At 35.5% G+C, this 20,641-nt stretch overlaps 1 protein-coding gene across 3 annotated transcripts in view; it reads right to left on the bottom strand.

Annotated features, from left to right (window-relative positions):
- Nucleotides 1-5,473: 5,473 nt before the first annotated feature.
- LOC150086778 (uncharacterized) overlaps nt 5,474-20,641 on the bottom strand; it is a 236,181-nt gene continuing 221,013 nt past the window's right edge. For all 3 annotated transcript variants that reach the window (XM_090371572.1, XM_090371569.1, XM_090371571.1), the window contains 3 exons: nt 14,301-14,445; nt 9,730-9,827; nt 5,474-6,102 (listed from right to left, as the gene is read on the bottom strand). In XM_090371572.1, the coding sequence (XP_090227698.1) occupies nt 5,998-6,102; nt 9,730-9,827; nt 14,301-14,445 (348 nt within the window). In that variant the 3' untranslated portion in view covers nt 5,474-5,997. The remainder of the gene's footprint in view (nt 6,103-9,729; nt 9,828-14,300; nt 14,446-20,641) is intronic.

The raw sequence follows: 20,641 nt of genomic DNA, 5'->3' as shown, positions 1-20,641 counted from the left end.
GGTTCCCAGGATCTCTACTGTTTTAAACTGACATGAGGAACACAAGAAAATGGTTGGGCATTTAAATTGTCCAGTCATGTCACCAGGCTTAAATATTATAGATGAGAAGGTGAAAACACAACAACAGCAGCATCCATGAAACCTCTGTGAATTATAGGCTCAATTATTTCTGTTTTCAGAATGGTCAATTACTGATATATATACTGATGTATGTATATACACACACAATTTAAGGAGTATAGTTGAATCCCTACCAATCATAATTGATGAAGTAATTCATGCTAAAGGAGGGATTACACATTCATTTTAAAAATTACACAGATTACTAATTTGTTGTTCAGTGTACGTGTGTTTGTAGATACACATTGAACAAAATTAAACTATTTGAAATAGCCACATACCTGTATCTTGTCAGTAAGTACACTGGACTCCCGCTAGTCCGAACTAATTGGGACCGAGCCCTGTTCGGATTAGCAGAATTTCGGATTAGCCGAATAACGTACCCCAGCTTTTAAAATGAATAAGGAGTGAGTGACATTGATAGCTTGAAGTAATGCTTCAGGAAATCACAAGCTACCTTTGATGATGATCATTAAATCAGCGAAGCCAAGAGCCCTTTTAAAAATATGAACATTAACAATCTTCCAGTTCATTACAAAAGTCAAAAAAAAAGCTTGGATGAACGGACAGCTTTTCATTGAGTGGTTTCATAATCAATTTGTCTCAGCAGTGAAACGTTTCAGCAATGAAAATGATTTGCCACCTCGCGCCATTCTCCTCATAGACAATGCGCCATCCCACCCAGAAGTTTCCGAGTTTACATCAGGGGATGTAAAGGCAACTTTCTTACCACCTAATGTAACACCGTTATTACAGCCCATGGACCAGGGGGTGTTACAGTCTATCAAGCTTGCATACAGAAAGAAATATCTTAGTTCCTTGATAGAAGATAACACCAATTCACTTTCTTTACATGAGAAAATGAAACAAGTGAACTTAAAAGATGTTGTATATTGGGTTGCTGAGCTGTGGGAGAGTGTAACCGGTGGCAAAACATAGCATCTTCTAATCGATTTTCATCGTTACGTCAAAAGAAATTAACAGAGTTTGTTACTTCTGAAAAATGGCTTTTGTTCCTGTTTTGGTGTATAAGTATTGATCTGTAGTTTTAATAGGCCATGTCAAACACTGATTTATTAATTTTGTATTAGTACAGTACTACAATAAAATACAATTTTTTGTGGAATTCTAAATGTCTTTGTACCATTAATACCATTTAAATTTAACGTATTTAACATATATTTTGCGAACTAAAAAATTTCCTCTTCGCTGACCGAAACATGTTCGGATTAGGCGGACGTTCGGATTAGCGGGAGTGCACTGTACATACATAACTATACTTATTGGCTGATCCTCTACAACTATTTCACCTCATCAAGAAAAAGTATTTTTTTTTTCAACATTTTCTAAAATTGAGAAATCTATATACCTTAAAACTAATTTAGACTGCTTCTTTTTAATGTATTTTTCTCACTAATTTGGACTGCTTTTTAATGTATTTTATTTATGAAAAATTGAGCTATTTTTCCTGAAAGATAATTTAATTATTCAATTTCCAATCACTTAAATTTTTCAAACATAGAGAAGAAAATAAAATGCACATTAAAACATTGTAGCAGTTTGTATCAAAAAGGAAACGATCAAATTTTTGTTTGGTTTCTTTTTCTTGAAATAATCATGTCAGATTTTTAAATTTTTTGATGGTTCTGAGAATGACAAAGGAGAAAGAACAATGGCCAATGTTAAAAATAGTATAATATAAAATGTACTATTTACATCTGGTCTGAGAGTCAGAATGAAATAAAGTAGACTATAGTAGTAATATATAGAAGAACTCTACTTAATAATTTAAATGGAAGTGTTGAAGTGTATTGTACAGCAGAGACAAATAAGAAACTAATTTGGGTAGGGAAGGAGGACAATTGAGGCTGGATGTCACACAATAATGGGAGGAAGAGTAGCAACAGCATTTCATGGGGAAATGAAAATTTTAAATTACGTGAATTCTGACATGGAATTTGAAATACTGTATATTTTTATGCTTTGAGAAATGAAGAATGATGTTATATGAAACAACAATGCAATAAGACCTTGAAATTTAGCCAGCAGAAATTTCTATTTCTTCAAAAAAAGACACTATGATTGCGGAGGGTTTGGAATGGATCACAGTGCACTGGAATGCCATTCCAGTTCATTATACACATCTGTAATGTTGTGTACATACTTAATTATTAAAAATAAGATCTTATTAATTAGCATTTTGATTCACCAAAATTTTCTATTTAAATCCCTGGACTGTCTTCATATGGTTAAATTTATAGTGTTTAATACGTTAATTAAAGTTCACAATTTAAAAAACCATATGCCTGTTCTGTGAAACTATTTGAACTCTTAGTGTTCAATTTTATTTAATATAAATATTTTTTAAAAAGATTTATTTTCATTATATTTGGGTTATAATACTATCTAAATTAATTTTTGTTGTTGGATTGTGTATTTGCTTGTTTTTATTAACTATGATTTATATATATAATATTTTATAATTCAGACATTTCACTAATTTAGACTACCACCCCTCTCTATTAGTCCGAATTAGAGAGGTTTTGCTGTACCACAGAAGCTGTTATGTTTTCTTTTACTCAAAAAGAGCCTACCCCATATTATTGTGAAGAAAACTGCACAAAATTTGCCTTACATGAACATATGATGATAAGCAACAGTTTTAGGGCATAAGCTTATTTGTGTGCTTCTATAAGCCAACAGTCTTATTTGAATATTGCAAGTACCTAATTCATCTCAACTTAATATGGTGTACATAATAGAAAGAGTCTGACTTCAGTATCATGTTCAGTTAATATGAACAATTTCATATAGGACATGAAATTAATTTTTACATACATTGGTAGGAAGAAGGAAAAATAACTTTTTCGATTTTTTGTAGAATGGAAGAATGTAAAGATTTCAGGTATTCTTTGAGAGGCATAATGTGTTATAAGTGAATTGTGTTGTTTGAAGATAATAAAGCACTCAAAACCTCCATTGGTATTATGTTTATTTCTAAACTGGAAATATGTACATAATTGAGTCAAATATTTTCTGGTATCTTCTTACCACTTCTTCAGTGATAGCTGTCTTTGCAATATCATCATCACAGAAGATCACTTTGGTCACAAGAACTTGTTGTTCTTGTGACTGAAGTTCAATTTCTTGTAAGCGAAATGATCTTTTGCGATGGTGATATTGTAAAGACAGCTGTCACTGAAGAAGTGTTAAGAAAATACTACAAAACATGTACAGTTGACTCCACTACGTACATATTTCCAATTCAAAAATAAACATAAATAATAATACCAATGTAGGTTTTGAGTGCTTTATTATCTTCAAACAGCATAGTTTACCTATGCATCATGCCACTCAAGGAATACCTCAGATCATCCTATGGAAATAGCATCATCTGACCTCTTAATAGGCATAAAAAATTGTCAGAAAACTTACCAAGGCCATGGAACAGTTAAGAACAAGTTCTTGTGACTAAAGTGATCTTTTGTGACAGTGATATTGCAAAGACAGCTGTTACTGAAGAAATGGTAAGAAAGTACCAAGAAACATTTGACTCCATTATGTACATATTTCCAATTTGGAAATAAACATAATAATACCAATGTAGGTTTTGAGTGCTTTATTATCATCAAACAACAATGTAAAGATTATGGAAATCTTTTTAATAAATATAATTTTGTGTTTTACAATAAGCCTAACATCCACGTGGGTCAGGTTTACTATTATTATGAAAGATTGGTAAATGAGGAAAGGCATAATATATTGTAATGCTCACCTTTATATAAGAAGTGACATTTGTAAAATAAAAATTAATGATAAAAATAACTTCTAGTTATTTTTAGTGGATAGTTATTTCACTATTGTTAGGCATAATCTCAAATTGGAAACTAAGAATTCTACTGCTTTTCAATTGAGAAGAGAATACTAGCGGTCCCCCAACATCACTCATCCCATTTCAGCAATGGCTGCAAGTAGTCCTGATCCAATTGCGTAAGAATTTGTTGTGGAGGAAGCGTAAGGAAATTGTGTATCCAAGAAGAGCATTATCTGTAATAGATGCTATCTCTCTTTACACATCCCACAATCAGTGGAAATAAAATACGACCCCTGGTTGTGGGGCAATGATAATGCACTTTTTCATAAAGTAAGGAGATCTGTGAACTGCTACGTATATGTCTTACTGAATCATTCTTGAAAGGCATTAAAAAAGTAATAATTCCATCTGATAGTTTGCCACCAACTTGACATAAATATATTAGTTGCAAGTTGCAATAAGTAAAAAATAATGATAAAATAAAATGCATATATACGTACACAATATTTCTAAATTACACCAATAAAATTATAGTGGTAGTTCCATCTGCCAAGGATGCCTCTGGAGTTTTGAATGGTAAAAAATAATAAATATATAAGTAGACACATACCTAGTGAAATGTTTATTCATACTAAGTATATGTCCATTTATTATTATTCAGACAGCCATCTCAGCTTTGCCATGGCTGAAAATCTGACATGTTTATATGAACTTTTAGTTTATTTTTATTTATTTTGTGATGATTCTATATTTTGTGATGTCATCTGTGAGTGATATAGAATACATATAATATTCTAGCAGCCACCAACTGAATGGAAATGGGGCAGGGCAAAAACCCCTTAGAATAGTATATGAATCTAAAATATAGAATATTATGTGTCTTATTCCTAACCTCATAAGGGTTTTTATTATTTATTTAATGTTAGAAATTATTTATTGCTGTTGGAAAATCTTAGACAGAAACAAGTTTCAAGTAGTAGTTCTTAGTTATAGTCAGTACAAAGACTTAAAACCAGAGTAAAAACAGGTATTTTCATTAAATTCTTCATTTGATTTTCATCTATAGCGTTGTTCTAACTACAAAGAATCAGCTGTAACACCATCATGCCTTCTACCACCAAGCGCACATACTTGTTGCTAAAAATATTTGGTCTTAATTAGCAAGGATTGCATTTTACTTCAGAAAACTCCTGATGGTATGTAAAATAAACACTATATTTAATGAAAAAAAGTTAATTTATGAACAATTGCTTAAAATTAAAAATTCACTTGATACTTCCATACTATTCTAGATCTTAAAAAAAAAAAAAAAAAAAAAAAAAATTGAATAATTATACAGCCTGGTCCCTTTTATTTGAGAGAAAATGGAATATTTTCACAAGCAAGATGCACTAAATATATGTGTATAAGCTTTCATTTGCTATCTCAGATTTCTATAATCAAACATAAAGGCATAGTCAAAAATAATTGAAATTTGTACTCTTATTTTAGATATAAATATCAGATGTATTCTACTTGATTCTCATTACTGGCAAAACTGTTTCCAAGTAGTAAGTTTCACAAATGGAAGGATTCATTAAATAGTCTTAATGCGTATACAGTACAGGCTGTTTCTTGAATTTCACTTTTGGCACCATTCATTCTCTATGATTTATACACTAAAGTTTACCACAATATCAACATAGACAGGCGAGGTAGTATACTTTATGTCAAGCTCTTCTACAGGGGAAGAAGCAGGCAGACAGCAGATCAGTCTTGTACCATAATACCTGACACTGCCATTTAGCATCAACCGCAATTTCAAGTATATATTTAACCTTGGCTCTCCACAGAGAGATTCCATCACATCTTCAATAAAACAGGTAATATGAATTGATCAGTTTAGAAAAAGAATGCATTTTTTTAAATCTTCCAAGTTTGCTGTTTTTTTCTAAAAGAGAATACTGAAGAATCTTTAACAACATTACCCTGGCTTCTAAGGCCCTGTTTGGCACTCACCACAGTAATGTGGTTGGTCAGTAATATCATCACAGTAAGAGGAATGCTTATGAGAGATGTGTACATTACTTGACTGATGATGTAGCAACTCGCTGATTACGGAATACGGTATTTTGTAAAGTCCGCTTCCAACGATCCATGGTATCACGAAGCTTAGACAGCCAAGTTGCCTACGGTAATACAAAACAAAATTTAAACATCAGAACTGATAGGTAAAAACAGCACGAGTATTGTGTATATGCTTCCTACTAGACTTTCTTATTTCTGATTCTTATATCCCAGAGACTATAAACTGGGATCTGGAATATAAGAAATGAGCATAATTACCACAAGAGGTCATATAAAAAATAAATTTCTGTTTATACTCCGGGACGACCAAACAGTCAGAGGTGTTATATATATATATGCATGCTGGACTTTAGTTTCTTCCATTGTTCACACATCCACAGAAATATACATTGGTAACTTGCCAGACTGCTACAGTTAAAAATAAGATGTGTCAAATCATTTTAGATTTGTAACAGTGCATTTTCTTTGTATGCAATAATTATAACGATAATATATTGGTTTAATAGATAAAAACTATGTTTATAACAAATGTTTTCAATCTTGTAGTGAATAACAATTAATTAAATTAATTAAAAGCAGATGCTTATTTATATTGCTACTCATCTGTCAATTTCTATGAAGAAGTTAAAATCAAAAGCAGTGATTAAGGATTAAAATTTAAAATGCTAACTTCTTTAAGTAAAGTGTACTTTCCATGTCAGCTTTGAGTTGCCAGAATTAAAACTGGAAGCCATGGCATGGAATTAAAAGACTTACAGTGAAGTGTGTGTGATGATATTTATTAGAGGAATAGTTGTTACCTGTGTTGTGTTTGGTTATTTAGTTTGAGAATTGTGGAGAAATTGGTACCATTAAGTTTCTGAAAGTTTGACTGGTGAGCAGAGCAAAGCTACTGATCACCATGAGTTATCTCAGTATTGTACTGCTCCAAGGAAGAATTATATGGTTATTTACTTAAAGTGTATGCCATTACTAATACCACAATTTAAACCCTATTTGGGGTCACATCTATGGATAAATATGTACTCTGAAGACCTGAACAAATTCAATGAAGAGATGGATCCATAATATGTGAAATGGTATGGCAGTTAAAAAAAGTCAAAATTTTGGGCAAAATCTCATTTTGTGCATGGCAATGAGCAAACCAGGTTTTCTACTAAATTGATTTCATATTGTACAGACCCGTCATCACAAATTGCACTAGTCCTTCACTACTCTAATTTCAGGCTGTCATGGCCAAGTAGTCAAGAACGAGAGAGAGAGAGAGAGAGTATCATTATGTGCAGGAGTTGACTGCTCCAAGTGTTATGATTGCTAAATACGGTGATGGTCTTGTATTCTCTCTATCTTGTGAACCCCTCTGACCTTATGTGGCAATATCAGAGTATAAAACTTATTATTTTTATTTTAAAAAACACTGCTCCAAGGAGAAGTATATTGCCATTAACTTAAAGTGTATGCAATTTACCCATGCTGTGGTTTTAATTTTGGGATGAAAAAAAAAAAAAAACTATCTCAAAAAAAGCCTTTGACAGAGAGTAGAAGGAAGGAAACAGTTTGTAGGCAGGCAAGAGGAGTTAAACATGAGATGAGAAAACATGACCTGAAACAAAAGATGCCAGGTTCTATTACTATCACAATCTCAGTTTGTCTCCGGTCTGACAGGTTTCTCGCCACAGTTTCAGCTCTTTTTGGGATTTCGTCAGTGGATAAGTAGGAACTGTGAAGACCTATACAAATCCAGTGATAAGGTATATCCATAATATATGAGATCGTACATTGTTAAAAAAATTTGAGTAAATTTAGAACAAAAGGCTTCATGCTGAGACTCCAAATAGGGTTGAAACTTGCACTGGTAATGGCATATAGATTAAATAAATAGTAGTATACTTCCTTTGGAATACTGCTTTTTATTTAAAAGTAATGCATTTTTCAAATATGAGCTAAGAAAGCAATGAGTCTATAAATAATATATTATGTTATAGCTATGGTAGGATATGCATCCTTCTTATATAACACTGGTTATATAAGAAGTCACAAAATCTTACCAAGACATTGATCTCTCAAACTATGATGACAAGAGAGGGGGTGAATACTAATTCGTTCCCATATGATGTCGTTCAAAAAATTAAGACAAACAAACCAACTGTGGACCCTAGTATTGAATGCAAAAAACACTGATGTCTGAACAATGGAGGAAACCTATAACTCATGCAGTAATTATGCCAAAAAATCACTATTATAGAAACTTGTTATAATAAAGGTGATTTTGAACTAAATGAAAAATTATTCTAAAATTTCTGTATTTTATAATAACTTTAGAAACCAAAAAGCACACTTACTCCATATGTAATATGTATAATATTTTATTCTGGGTTTAAAGCTTTTTATAGCTGAAGATATTTCAATCCAAAATGCAACAGTTCTCCCTCAGTAGTGTAATGTGATTTTATGTATTTAGTATGGTAAACAAAACACATAACATACACTGTGTTTGGTTAAGTTAGTATTTATTGACCCAGGCTGTGCCAAGTACATGTATTGTATACCTTATTTATATAATGCTATGCAATAAATATTATTTTATTGTCCGTGTTTAACAACCCCTTATGGAATCATGATAAGCAAATAGCACAATACCATGATAGGGGTGATTGCTTATGAATTATACATTATTATCTTGACTCAGCCCAATAAGCAGAAATGCTTGATTGGAAAAGAAAATTTTGACTTAAAATATTAGAAAATCTATGTTTAGTGTACGTATAAAAGCTTCACTATGAAATCTGATAAGTTTTACAGACTTTAGTAACAATATAAATAGGATAACCTTGAGAAAATACCCATTTTCTCAAGGTTATCCCATGTATCAACAATGATAGTCTGTATCTATGTGAAATGAATTACTGTTGACATAAAGCATTTGCAATTAATCATTTGTGGGTGAGGGTTAAAATTTAAAATAGTAAAAAGATAAGCAATCAATAACAAAGAACACAGCACACACAAATTGCAAGTAACATGGTGCACACAAGTGAGAATGGAGTAACAAGTTATGAAGCTTTAAAAATAGGAATGAAGAGAAAATTCTGAAAATTAATTTTTTTGTATGATTGAAGATTTCATGGAAGTGTAAATATATTTCACCATAATAACACTCAGAATTCCAGCTGTCAGTATTATTGCAAAATCAATAAGATCGAGTTTACTATCCGTTTATGAAAGACTGCACTAACAGAAAAGCCCAATAAACAGGTGACTGCTAATTGTTTTTATTGTTTTATGGTTGTGATCTCCAGAAATCTGACCGTACCACGTGGTTCGGTCGGAGACAATTGTAGGTTAATCTCCAGTACTGTCTCTTTCCCCGATTAAACGGCATGTTGTTCCAATTAAGCGAAGTAAACCCTGGCTATTTTCTTGATTGGATTCTGTTTTTTAAGATCTGCCCCAAATAAACGGCTGTCCCGATTAACTGGTGGCCCAAATAACCAGAATCCACTGTACTATTATTATTAGAGAAATGATTAACACTAGTTCAAGGTATGCTGGTGCTCCAAATCAATTTCTATTGAACTACACTTCTATCCATGTGACTGGAATAAGTATTCACCCAATTCATGCTTATTACAGGTACCTTAATGTGGTACCCACTACTCTATGTTGAACCAGCTCAGATTCATATACTGTTATTATCAATGATTTATGAATAAAGAATTTAAACTTACCTTGATAGTTTCATTTGGAGCTTGAAAAGTATGAACTGTAATAATCTGCTGAAACCTGTTCAGACAGACAAGGACAAAGGCAGTTTTTAGGTTGTTAGCTGAAACATAATAACTTTATGTAAATCATTTCAGAGACAATATTATAATGAAGAATTATATGAAAGTCATTCTTAAATAAATTTTATATGGTAAATAAGTTTTATGGTAAACACAAATGGTTACTGGAACCTCTAATACTCTAGTACCATGAATGAGTTGAAAAAGCTTAAAGGAACTTGATATTAGACTTCATTCTGCACACTGTAATTTTCAAGAAATCACATAGGAGAGAACATAACAAGTGTCATTGACCACAGATGCAAAGATATGTCATACTGGAAGAAGTCGTAATATATATATATATTTATTTAAAAAATAATACATACACAACAATGAAACCAGTAACAGTGTACGAGGGGCATTTGAAAAGTGGCCAGGGTATGAAAGGGTAGTAATAGAGTGTTAAAAATTTCTGTACTTAATGTATAACACTTCGAATAGTAACCCATCAAGTTTCATGCTGTTTCAGTAACATCTCTTTTTATTGCAGGTCCTGAAACTGACAAAGTTGTGTGAATGAGGCAAAATGAACAAAACTGGTCACTATGCAGTCATCTAATATTTGGAAAAAACAGGGGTAGGATGTCCATTCCTATTCAATAGTTAGGAAGTGGGCAACAGAATTATTATGTGTGTGTGTGGGGGGGGAAGCCTGAAAGATGACCCACACTGTGGAACACTTGCAACATCCATCACTCCAGAAGTTGTTGACAGTTTTTTTTTTTTTTTTTGGTAGTTGTTGGCGCATCGGCTTCTGTGGCCATAATGCACCTCCCAAGGTTTTTGCAGTACTTTGATCCAAGCCCGAGGCGGGATTCGAACCTGCGACCTTTGGGTTGCCAGGCAGGCACTTTACCAACCCGGCTAGCCCGGTCGGCATTGGTGTGCATGACCTGGTGATGAGTGACAGTTTTCAGTACATTGGAACAACAGAGGTTCTTGCTATGGAAGAGGTGTCAGCACAATGGGTTCCACAATTGTTGACAGTAATTTAAAAAAAAAAAAATGCACAAGAGTTGTCAAGTCAAGTGAAAATTTGCATTGTTTTCAAGCAGATACAGCAAATTTCCTTTCAACATTTGTGACCATGGATGAGATGAGGGTCCATCACTTTCATAACTGCTCTTCTCGTCCTCCAAAGAAAGCTGTCTATTCCTTCTGCTGACAAGGGAATGGCATTGATTTTTGGAGATACTTTTTTTTTTATGAAAATCCCAAACACAAGAAGTATTAGAACCTATAGTACTAAGTACCATGCATGGGTTAGATGGTTAGCTGATGGAGTGTTGCTGGTGGATTATCTTCTGAAAGGCCAGATAGTCACAGGGGCATATTGCATAAACCTTATGAATCATTTGAGTGAACAAATCAAAGACAAATGGCAAGGGAAAATTCAGAAGTCTTGTTCTATCAGGACAACATGCCTACTCCCAAGTCTGTCATTGCCATTAGCTGAACTGCATGAATGTGGCTCAAAAATTCACCTAATCAAGCTCTGTCGGACTTTCACCAATTTCCTAATTTGAAAAAAAAATACCTGGCTGTCATCCATTTTTTCACCGACAGTGTCATTGCTGCAGTGAATGTACTTCTGGAGAACCCAAGAGAAAACTTTCTTTGCAATTGGAATCAACAGATTGTAGCATCGGTAGCAAAAATGTATTTACTCCAAAAGGGGATGATGTTTGAAAGTAATGTGGTACCAGACTCCTTAAATAAACCCTTTACGCTTAGGCCACAAATTTTTCAAATACCAATTGTATGTTTAACAAAACTTAATACAGTTTTACATTCTTAAAAAGTCCATTTAAAAATAATAGCTTACTGAGAAGGGGAAAAAATTTTATTAAGAAAAATAACAGTTAATTAAAATTAGAAGAAATAAATAAAAGAATATAAATAGACATGACTATTGGCTACACTGTAAATAGTGAGAACTGGCATATTCCATAATGGAGACTTGCACTGCATGCAGATCGTTGTGGATGTCTGTATCTGATAATTTGGAATTTCTGTAGAGTTTAAGGGGACTGTGCCTCATGATCTCATAATTTGAAGAAAATAGCATAGAATATAACTGTTTCTCTTTTCCCATTTCTTGATGGTGCATGGAAGTTTACTTTATTGGAGGACTTCAGGGGTATCATTCACTCCTGATAATACTTTTGCCAGAAATTTGACGTCGGCTGTTGTTCTTTTAATGCAGAGGGGTTTTGGATTAAATTAGTTCCAGAGTGATAAGCAATAAATTGTGTGGTAGAAAAGCAGGTTCTTGAAGGTAAGATAATGAACAAAATTCTTTTGTACTGATTCAATTTTGTCAGAGTATTTTCTGTAGAGGTTTCAAAAAGGAGAGCCAAACTCAAGGATCAGAAGTGCAGTAGTTTTGTGGAGAATGACAGCATATATGTAGTCTTTAAATCTGAATTTATTTTGATAAATAGTTTTAAAAGCCCTCTTAACAACTTGTACATGCAGTTCAGAATGACCACTGCTTGAAAAAATAATTTTCGAGCAGTGATCAGGGGAGTGATGAGGCCTTGTTTCCATGATAATTAGGCAAAGAAATTGCTTAAAAAATTGCATGAAAATTAATGGAGTGTACACTATTGTTCCACCTTGCTGAAACTAATAGTAACACTCATCTAGCTCCAGATAATAAAATTTAACTATTTGACGAAATGTAAATATTGTTAACTATTTTTTGTTTCTGTTACAATAATGGGCCAATTGTTTTCTATCAAAAATATTCTGCACTAGCCATCTTCTGTGTGCGAAGAGGGGTTTCTATTTAAGTAATGTAGATTTTTTGGTCCAAATTATAGTGTCTGGCTATTTATATAGCCACTTAAATGAAATTGCTTTGATCAGAAAAATAAGTGGCATTTAAGTGGCATCCATGGATAAAACAAGTTAAAACCATGAACAAAAATTTGCACTTAGTTTTATCTGGTTCTTTCAGTTTATGTGGAATGAATACAAGAAATCAGCATGAACAAATTTGTATTTCTTGAAAGTTTTAGTTGTTTTCTATTCTGATTTCACTAGAGCTCGAATTTCTCAAGCTGTGTAACTATCTGTAATGACCTTATTCATTTGCCTATTAGACTAAATTGATAATCTTAACTTCTCCTCTAATGCTGTTGGTCTTTTTCTCATTAATAACCCTTAAAGCCTACATGTAATATTAACTATTCTGCTATCCAAGTACTTAAATCAGATTGGGAATGATCACTTTTGTTGAGACACTTTTCATTGTAATCTCTTTTCATCATAGCCAAGGTTTGGAACTAAACCTGTGATAATAAATGGGATCTTGTATAATTTCTACTCCTCTCAAGACTACTATTTGAAATCTGATTCCATCACAAAAATTAACCTTGAAAGGATGAAATGTTTTATTCTTTTCTGAACGTTGGCTTTTACACATAGGACTTGAGACAAGAATAAGGCAAGTCACAACTGGCTTGCTTCATTTTTGCCTAGACCAGGAGGTTCTTGAAAAAAGTTCTGACTTTTGAATCCTCATCCTAGCCAAGTTTCACCAATCCCTTAAGTCAACATGAGATAAAAACAAAAAGCACTGTGACCATACTGCTATTTGTCTTCATCTCATGTTGACTTCATAATGTGGGTTGTCCTGTATCTTGCACACCTGACTGAGGACAGTGAGGCTCAATTAATTAAAACTAAGCATGATTTTCAGGCTTTTCAAAAATTTTACAGGAAATTATTGCAGAGAAGGTCAGTGCTACTTGAACTTGAGGAAAGAATAATAGAAGGCTTATAGGCTATTGAAATGAATTCTGTGTGACAGTTGAAGATGCTGAAATAAACTGTGTAATTGACCTAGTAGCTAATGATCATCGTGTTCGTTTGTAAACAGGCTAATGTTATTGGACAATTTATGTAGTTACCTGTGACCATATTGTTATTTATCTTCATCCCATGTTAACTTCATAAAATCAGTGGCTCCTTGCATCACGTTTTGTCTTATTCATGTCCTATGGCTCATTGTGCCATGTGCTTGTCCTGTGGTTCCTTGTGCTGCAATTTATATTTCTGATTTATATTTCTGTATATCATATGAATCTGTATATAATATATATGTATATAGTGGAGTTGCCAGTTTCTGGCTAGGGGCTGCTTGCTAATAAAAATGGAAAAAAAACATGGAATCTCTTATGGATGGATTGCCATTATAAAGAAGAAAAATAAAAATTATATATTATTTGTCCAACTTTACGTGGAATAAATTTACTTGGTTAAAATAATTATACTTGCTCTGCATTATAGTTGAATTAGTGTTTATTAATAACATATTTAAAGTCAATAAATGGTTTAAAATATATTTATGTTCTTAATATGTTTTGATTGACAAAAAAAAAAGAAAGAAAAAGAAATTTCCTACATTTCTTCAGAATGTAGGAATTTTTGTTATAACAGTAGCTCAGTGAAAAGGGCTTATTTACCACAGCTGTCTTGGGGTCCCACATCATGTATGAAAAATCTGTCTAATGAAAGGGGTTGTTTGTACACTACATATCGATAGCAGCTCTCATGGATAGAACCTCCACGTCCACATGAGCTGGCCCAGTTTTCAGTGATAGAAGACTTCTGTAAGTAAATTGGATAAAAAATCATTACGTATTCAATTACCAGTAACAAATGGTGTGCAAGCAAAAATTTATGAAATTATCTGAACTCTGCACCAAATAGACATGTTCATCATCACTTATGTAATGTTTCTAATGTGCCATCCACATTTTTCTAAATTAGTATATGTGTGGGTTTAATTTTCCTTACAAAGATATTCAATATGAATATCAAGTATTAATATAACAGTATTATTAGTAGTAGATTTTTGAAAAATTTTAAATAGAAATTTATCAAAATAATAGTTTTAACATACTGGATTTTGAAATGGCTAAATAAGATCGCTAATCTAACACCTACAATCTCAAAATCTGTTCTGGTCACCAATCTTAATATGCTACCTTGGAGGTATCATATCATCTCTAGGAACCCTATTGCCTTCTCTCACCTTCTATTTGGAAAACTGAATTCACCTGATATCTGGAATGTCATCACCAGACTGTCAGATAGAAATAGATGCCAGACCAATGCACCCCCCATACAGATCTAAGCTGTGTAGCATGTCCTCCCTGGGACAATAGTTTCCACTTAACTCCATCTAAATATTTAATAGGTTATCCAGAGACATTGAGAAGCTGTGCAAGGACAAAATCTACAGATCTTCCACTCCTGCCAGTATGTATGCCCTCATCATGCTCTAGGTGACTCTCTTGGAGATGCCACTCTATCCACGCTTTTATATCTTTATGTATTTTTATATGTTGTGTCTTAATGTTTATGTATCTTTACCAGAGGCCGTTCAAGGCAGTGTATTGTATCCAGACTCTGACACAATGTATTTGTCTGTCATTATTTATTTAATTTCTGTATTTAACTCGTGTCCTCTAGCTGCATAGCTGTAAAGGAACATTTCTTTGGAAATAAATTAACATTAATAATAATTAAATTTGGCTTTTAATAATATAAGAAAATAATCCTAAGTTTTTGTTAAAAATCTTTTCTTTTCATTTTTGTTTAAATGTTTTTCTTAATATTTTAAAATATGTATGCTTTTAATAAGTAAAAAAGTAGCTGAATGAAATCTCATAAGTGGCAGGTTGAAATTTGCAGACAACAATGATAATGTGTGAGCACACTGTCACTGAAAAGTTGACAATTACTGGAATCCTATGAGATAGGCTTTTTTTAATCACAAACTGAATATGTTGATTTATTATTTGATCCTGTGGTATAAATTTGCAATAAAAAGCATCTTCATAATTGTCAAAGATGATCCTCCTATCCATTTTTGGATGAGAATGCTATACAAAATTTCTTGGGCATGATTAACCTTGATCACTACACTCCTCTGAGTATTTCTTGCTTGTTTCTTTGAAATTGAAATTTGTACATATTTAACATTTTATTTCAACATGATGTTTACCCATAAACAAACATTTGTACAGACAATGCAGAATAGTACAACAGAAAAACAACTCAACCTGATGTTCACAAAACTAAATTTCCTATGTATGAAATCTCATAAATGATTTCATACATAGGAAATTCTTTGGATTTAGAACGAGCTAGTCTAAAAGTTATAACCGTTTTTAAGCTACATTACACTTTTTTAAAATATTTATTTTAACATGCTGTCCCACTTTTAAAATCAATTCACATCCAAACTAAAATAGGTGACATTTCATTTCTGCATTGTTCTCTTGTTTGGGGCAAAGTATGAACAAAAAAGAGGCAATCTCCAAGGCAGAATGCACTGGTCCAAAAGGAACTAGTTATTGTTAGTGACTCTATTGTCAGGGAGATGGGGAATATACTACGTAAGTAGGATAGGTGGAACAGGACCAGGGTATGTCTGCCAGGGGCAAAAGTTGATGACATTGTAGAGCAGATATCATATTTTCAGGACACAAAAGATGATATTGTTGTACACATTGGAACTAATGACATTAAGAGTAAGGGATCTGCATATTTACTCAACAAGTACAGGTCAACGTTGAAAAAAAGTCGCGAGCTAGGGTTGAATGTGAAAGTGTCTGCAATTTTGCCGAGACACGATAGGAGAGAGTATATGATGAGAGCCTTGTCCATCAATTTGGCCCTGGAGAGACTGCAAGGCTCAAGAAGTAGAATTTTTTTTTCAGCCTGGTCTGTGCTTGTTGACAGGAGAGACTGCTTCTACAGGGATGGGATACACTTAAATAAAAAGAGTGCAAGAATATTTGCTAATGCTATCGAGGCAGTGTCCCCTCGACGTGGGCACCTGTACGTAGTGAGGGCACTTCCCAGTGATAGTGCATAGTGTTAGGGTCAGGCGCCACCTGTGATTTCTCACATCTGCGCCATATGTACGCTGTAAAGAAATACAGAACTACTGTAAATGCCAGAAAAGTGTTGTCTGTTGTATATGACATATTGCGTTAGGTTCTGTTGGGTGTCCTGGCATTTGGCCGCAGGGCCCCTGGTGGGACTTCACGTTGCCCGCACACACCGCTAGGAGGTAGTCAGGCTGCCCATTATTCTCTGGCTGGTCTCCGCCAGGGTTGCCTGAGCGTCCTGGACGAAGACCAAGTAAAAAAAAAAAAAAAAAAAAAAAGAGAAGAAGAGAAGGCCTGGGGAACAAGAGGAAGAGGGATCTGAATGTGAGGAACAAGCTAAAGTGGACAGATAGAGAAGGCAGTCCACCCGAGTAAGGAGAAATAGGGGATGGGTAGAGGGATCAAAAGTCACAGGGGCAGGCGCCACTGTGCGAGTGCCAAACGCCAAGCACTCTCTGGGAGTCAGCTTTTCAAGGAGTGTCAACCATGATGATGCCAGCATAGTATTTTAATTTTCAGTCTTACTCTTTTGTCAGTTGGGAAAATGCTATCCGACCCCAGTTTGTGTTTGCACTTGAAGGTCGTTGTTCTGAGCAGCTCTAAGTTCAGCAAACTTTGCCCGTCTGATGGTAAAGATAGCTTGTGCGTAACTCGTTAAGGCTTTGTATGTTGTTTCATTCTGAAGCAGGTATGTTTCATGGTTATGAGGGTTCTCCTGGATTTCAGTAAAAAATTTCCCTACAATCATCGTAAGCAGGGCACTCATACATGACATGCCCCCATGACTCCTCTTCGCCACAGTGGCAGAATGGATTGCTTTCAATTCCCATTGCTGTCAATTTTTGTTGAAAGGGCCCATGTCCTGTGATCAGGAATGTAACTTGCAGACCAGGTGAAAACCAGGAAGGAGACTTCGGGAAAGTCATGTCAATGGATGGGAGGAATCTTCTGGTAATTTCTCCTTTGGGCGTGGTTTCCCCATGAATGCTGCCAAATTCCTTGAAGGTGTGTGAAGATACGTTTTCTTTCTTGTTTCAGGTCATTGGTAAGCTGCAGTTGAAGATTTAACAACTGTGTCGGAATTCCCTTCTTTAATCGATGGTAAAATCCCCTTTTAATCACCTCAAGATAGAGTGGCAAGCATCCAGTAATAACCTGTAGGGCAGGGGTGCTGACAGTGCGACATGCCCTGCAGATAGATAACATCATGAATCTTTGTATTGAGTCAAGTTTACACTTGTTCTTTTCCAGGATAGCCTTTGTACACCAAACTGAGGCTCCATAACACACAATTGGGAGAAACGCCGCTTTATAGATGAGAGACAAAGCTTTATGCTTCAAACCTCCCAGTGATGCTGCTGGTTTTCCAGATTAGCATCACTGGGATCTAACGCCCATACCTTGGTTCCAGGGTTACATCATTGAAATCCGGCATGTGCGCCGTGACCCGTGGAATTCGGAAAGGGGGATCCTAGTGGTTGAGGGGCCCAGCTTTAATACACCACTTTGGCCCCTGCTTCAACAAGATGGGTGGTCCCGGACCGGCCCGACTGGGATCAATCGGTGGGTGGTTCTTACTGCTAGGGTCAACTGCGTTCCAATGTCTCCTTCCCTTTGGTCCTGGGAGGGGATCAAGGCTTATTGGAAATGTGGGTATGGTGCTCCTAAGCGAACTTGGCATCCCATTCGTGTACACAGTACCTGCTAGTTCACGAGTGGGTGTCTTCTCGTAGGGCATCGGAAATTTTTATTTTACTCCTATGAGTATTATAAATTCAAATTCTTCTGGGCCCTAACAAGGCCTCTACCTAATCGAGATGATAACTCAGAAAACACCTTTGTAAAAAGAGCCAGAACTGAGGATACACCAGCATCAGTGACACCGCTCTTCCTCATTCTCCATTCCACTGGAGAACAGTCAATTGGGAACATGTCACCCTTCTTTATCCAGACAGGATTAGAAGGGTTGGTAGGGTCACCCAAATCTGTAAAAAGACTGCGTTCTGGCAACCTTTTGATCGAAGCTTCTACCACAAAACAAGTGGCAAAAATCATAAACTCTACATCCATAGGGGGAATACCTATCACCGTAATCCCCCACAAAACTCTGAATTCTTCACGAGGTGTTATATCAGTGGGACCTTCTTCATGTCTCCGAAAAAGAAATCTGCTCTGAATTGAAAGACCAAGGAGTGACAGCTGTCAAGAGAATATTGATATGAAAGGGTGGGAATCTTGTCCCTACCCGAGATCTTACCCTCACGATCAACACCCCACAGCCTCCAAGTTCCATCAAGGCAGGCTATCTAAACTGCCCAGTGAGGATTTATATCCCAAACCCACTGAGGTGTTTTAGATGCCAAAAATACGGCCACTCACAAGCATCTTGTCTTGGTAACCCTGCCTGTGCTCGATGTGGTGTTAAAGACCACGAGAGCAAGGAATGTTCAGCTTCAAAACCGATCTGTGTCAATTGCCAAGGAGAGCACCCCGCCTACTCTAGAGCATGCCAGTGGCGGAAGGATGAAAAATAAATCCAAAAACTGAAAACAGAGCTGAATATCTCCTACCCAGAGGCCAGAAAATGTATCCAACCAATAAATAGCGGGGAACCTTCATATGCCCAGAAGTTTTCTGCTAAGTGTACTATCGGTACACAAACTGAGATGACTATACCACCAAGAGAGTCATTCACTACGATTGCATGCTATTTATCGAGTTCACAAAAGCCCACCAAAAAAACACAATCAGCTGCCACTCCTATATCCATACCTCCTAGTGCTCCACCACTACCAAAACGAAGTGGTAAAGAAAAGCTAAAAAGTTTGGAAGAGCCATCCGTAACACCAGAAACAATGGATGTAGAGAATAAGGAGGTACCGGATGAATCAGTCTTGGAACTCTTTGCGGAGGAAGAAATGGACACGGGACAGCATCCAAACTTCCCCAAAAAGGATAAATACAAGACTGACAAAAGTAAGCCCTCAGCATCTCGGAAGCCACCTGATGGACCCACCAAGCCAAAATAATGGCTAAATTCCTACAATGGAATTGTCGTGGATTATGGCGAAATACTGATGACATCAAGACCCTCCTGCAAAAGCATGAGCCAATTTTCTTTTGCTTGCAGGAGACTTATCTAAAGGCAAATGATGACCCCACCATGCATAACATCACAATTTTTCGTAAGGACAGAATTTCGGATGGTCCTGCTCATGGAGGAGTGGCTATCCTTGTAGGCAACCAGACCCCAGTTCAGGCCTTGCTACTTACAACCAGCATAGAGGCTGTTGCAATTCGCCTTACAGTGGGATTTCTATTAACCGTCTGTTCAATTTATTTGCCACCTGGGACTGACATCTCTCAGGAAGACCTTGATGATCTTGTAACACAGTTGCCTCCCCTTTCTTACTTCTAGGAAATTTTAATGGACATAACACCCTGTGGGGTAAAAGTAAAAGTAAAGTGCAGCCATTATCAACCCACTGCAGGATGGAAGCCTCCTCAACAATTCATGCTGAGGGAAATGGACCATAATCTGCCACGCTGGTCCAGTGCGGGTTGGCAGATCGACCGTATTCAGCAGTCAGGGGTTTGAACCCCGGTCTACTCAAAGAGCGTGTGCTACTGCACTCCCGCTCCTGACCACTTGGCTACGGTTCCTTTCCAGTCTAATAGTGCTAGCAATAATAGAAGGGGATGAGTCATAGAGCATATGCTAAATGACAATGACCTCTCACTTCTAAATGTGGGAACCCAATACATTCCTCCACATGCCTAGCCATACGCTTTCTATCTGCTCCCCCCCCCTTTACTCCCTTCACTGACTTGGGAAGTGGAGGAGAACCCATATGGAAGTGATTACTTCCCTGTGATAACCTGCTTATACAGTGGGAGACAGT

The sequence above is a fragment of the Mastigoproctus giganteus genome, chromosome 4 (assembly GCF_048544385.1).
Source record: "Mastigoproctus giganteus isolate SK-2022 chromosome 4, ASM4854438v1, whole genome shotgun sequence".
NCBI lineage: Eukaryota > Metazoa > Arthropoda > Arachnida > Uropygi > Thelyphonidae > Mastigoproctus > Mastigoproctus giganteus.
The sequence above is the reverse complement of the archived record's forward strand: the minus strand, read 5'-3'. Positions and strand labels throughout refer to the sequence as shown.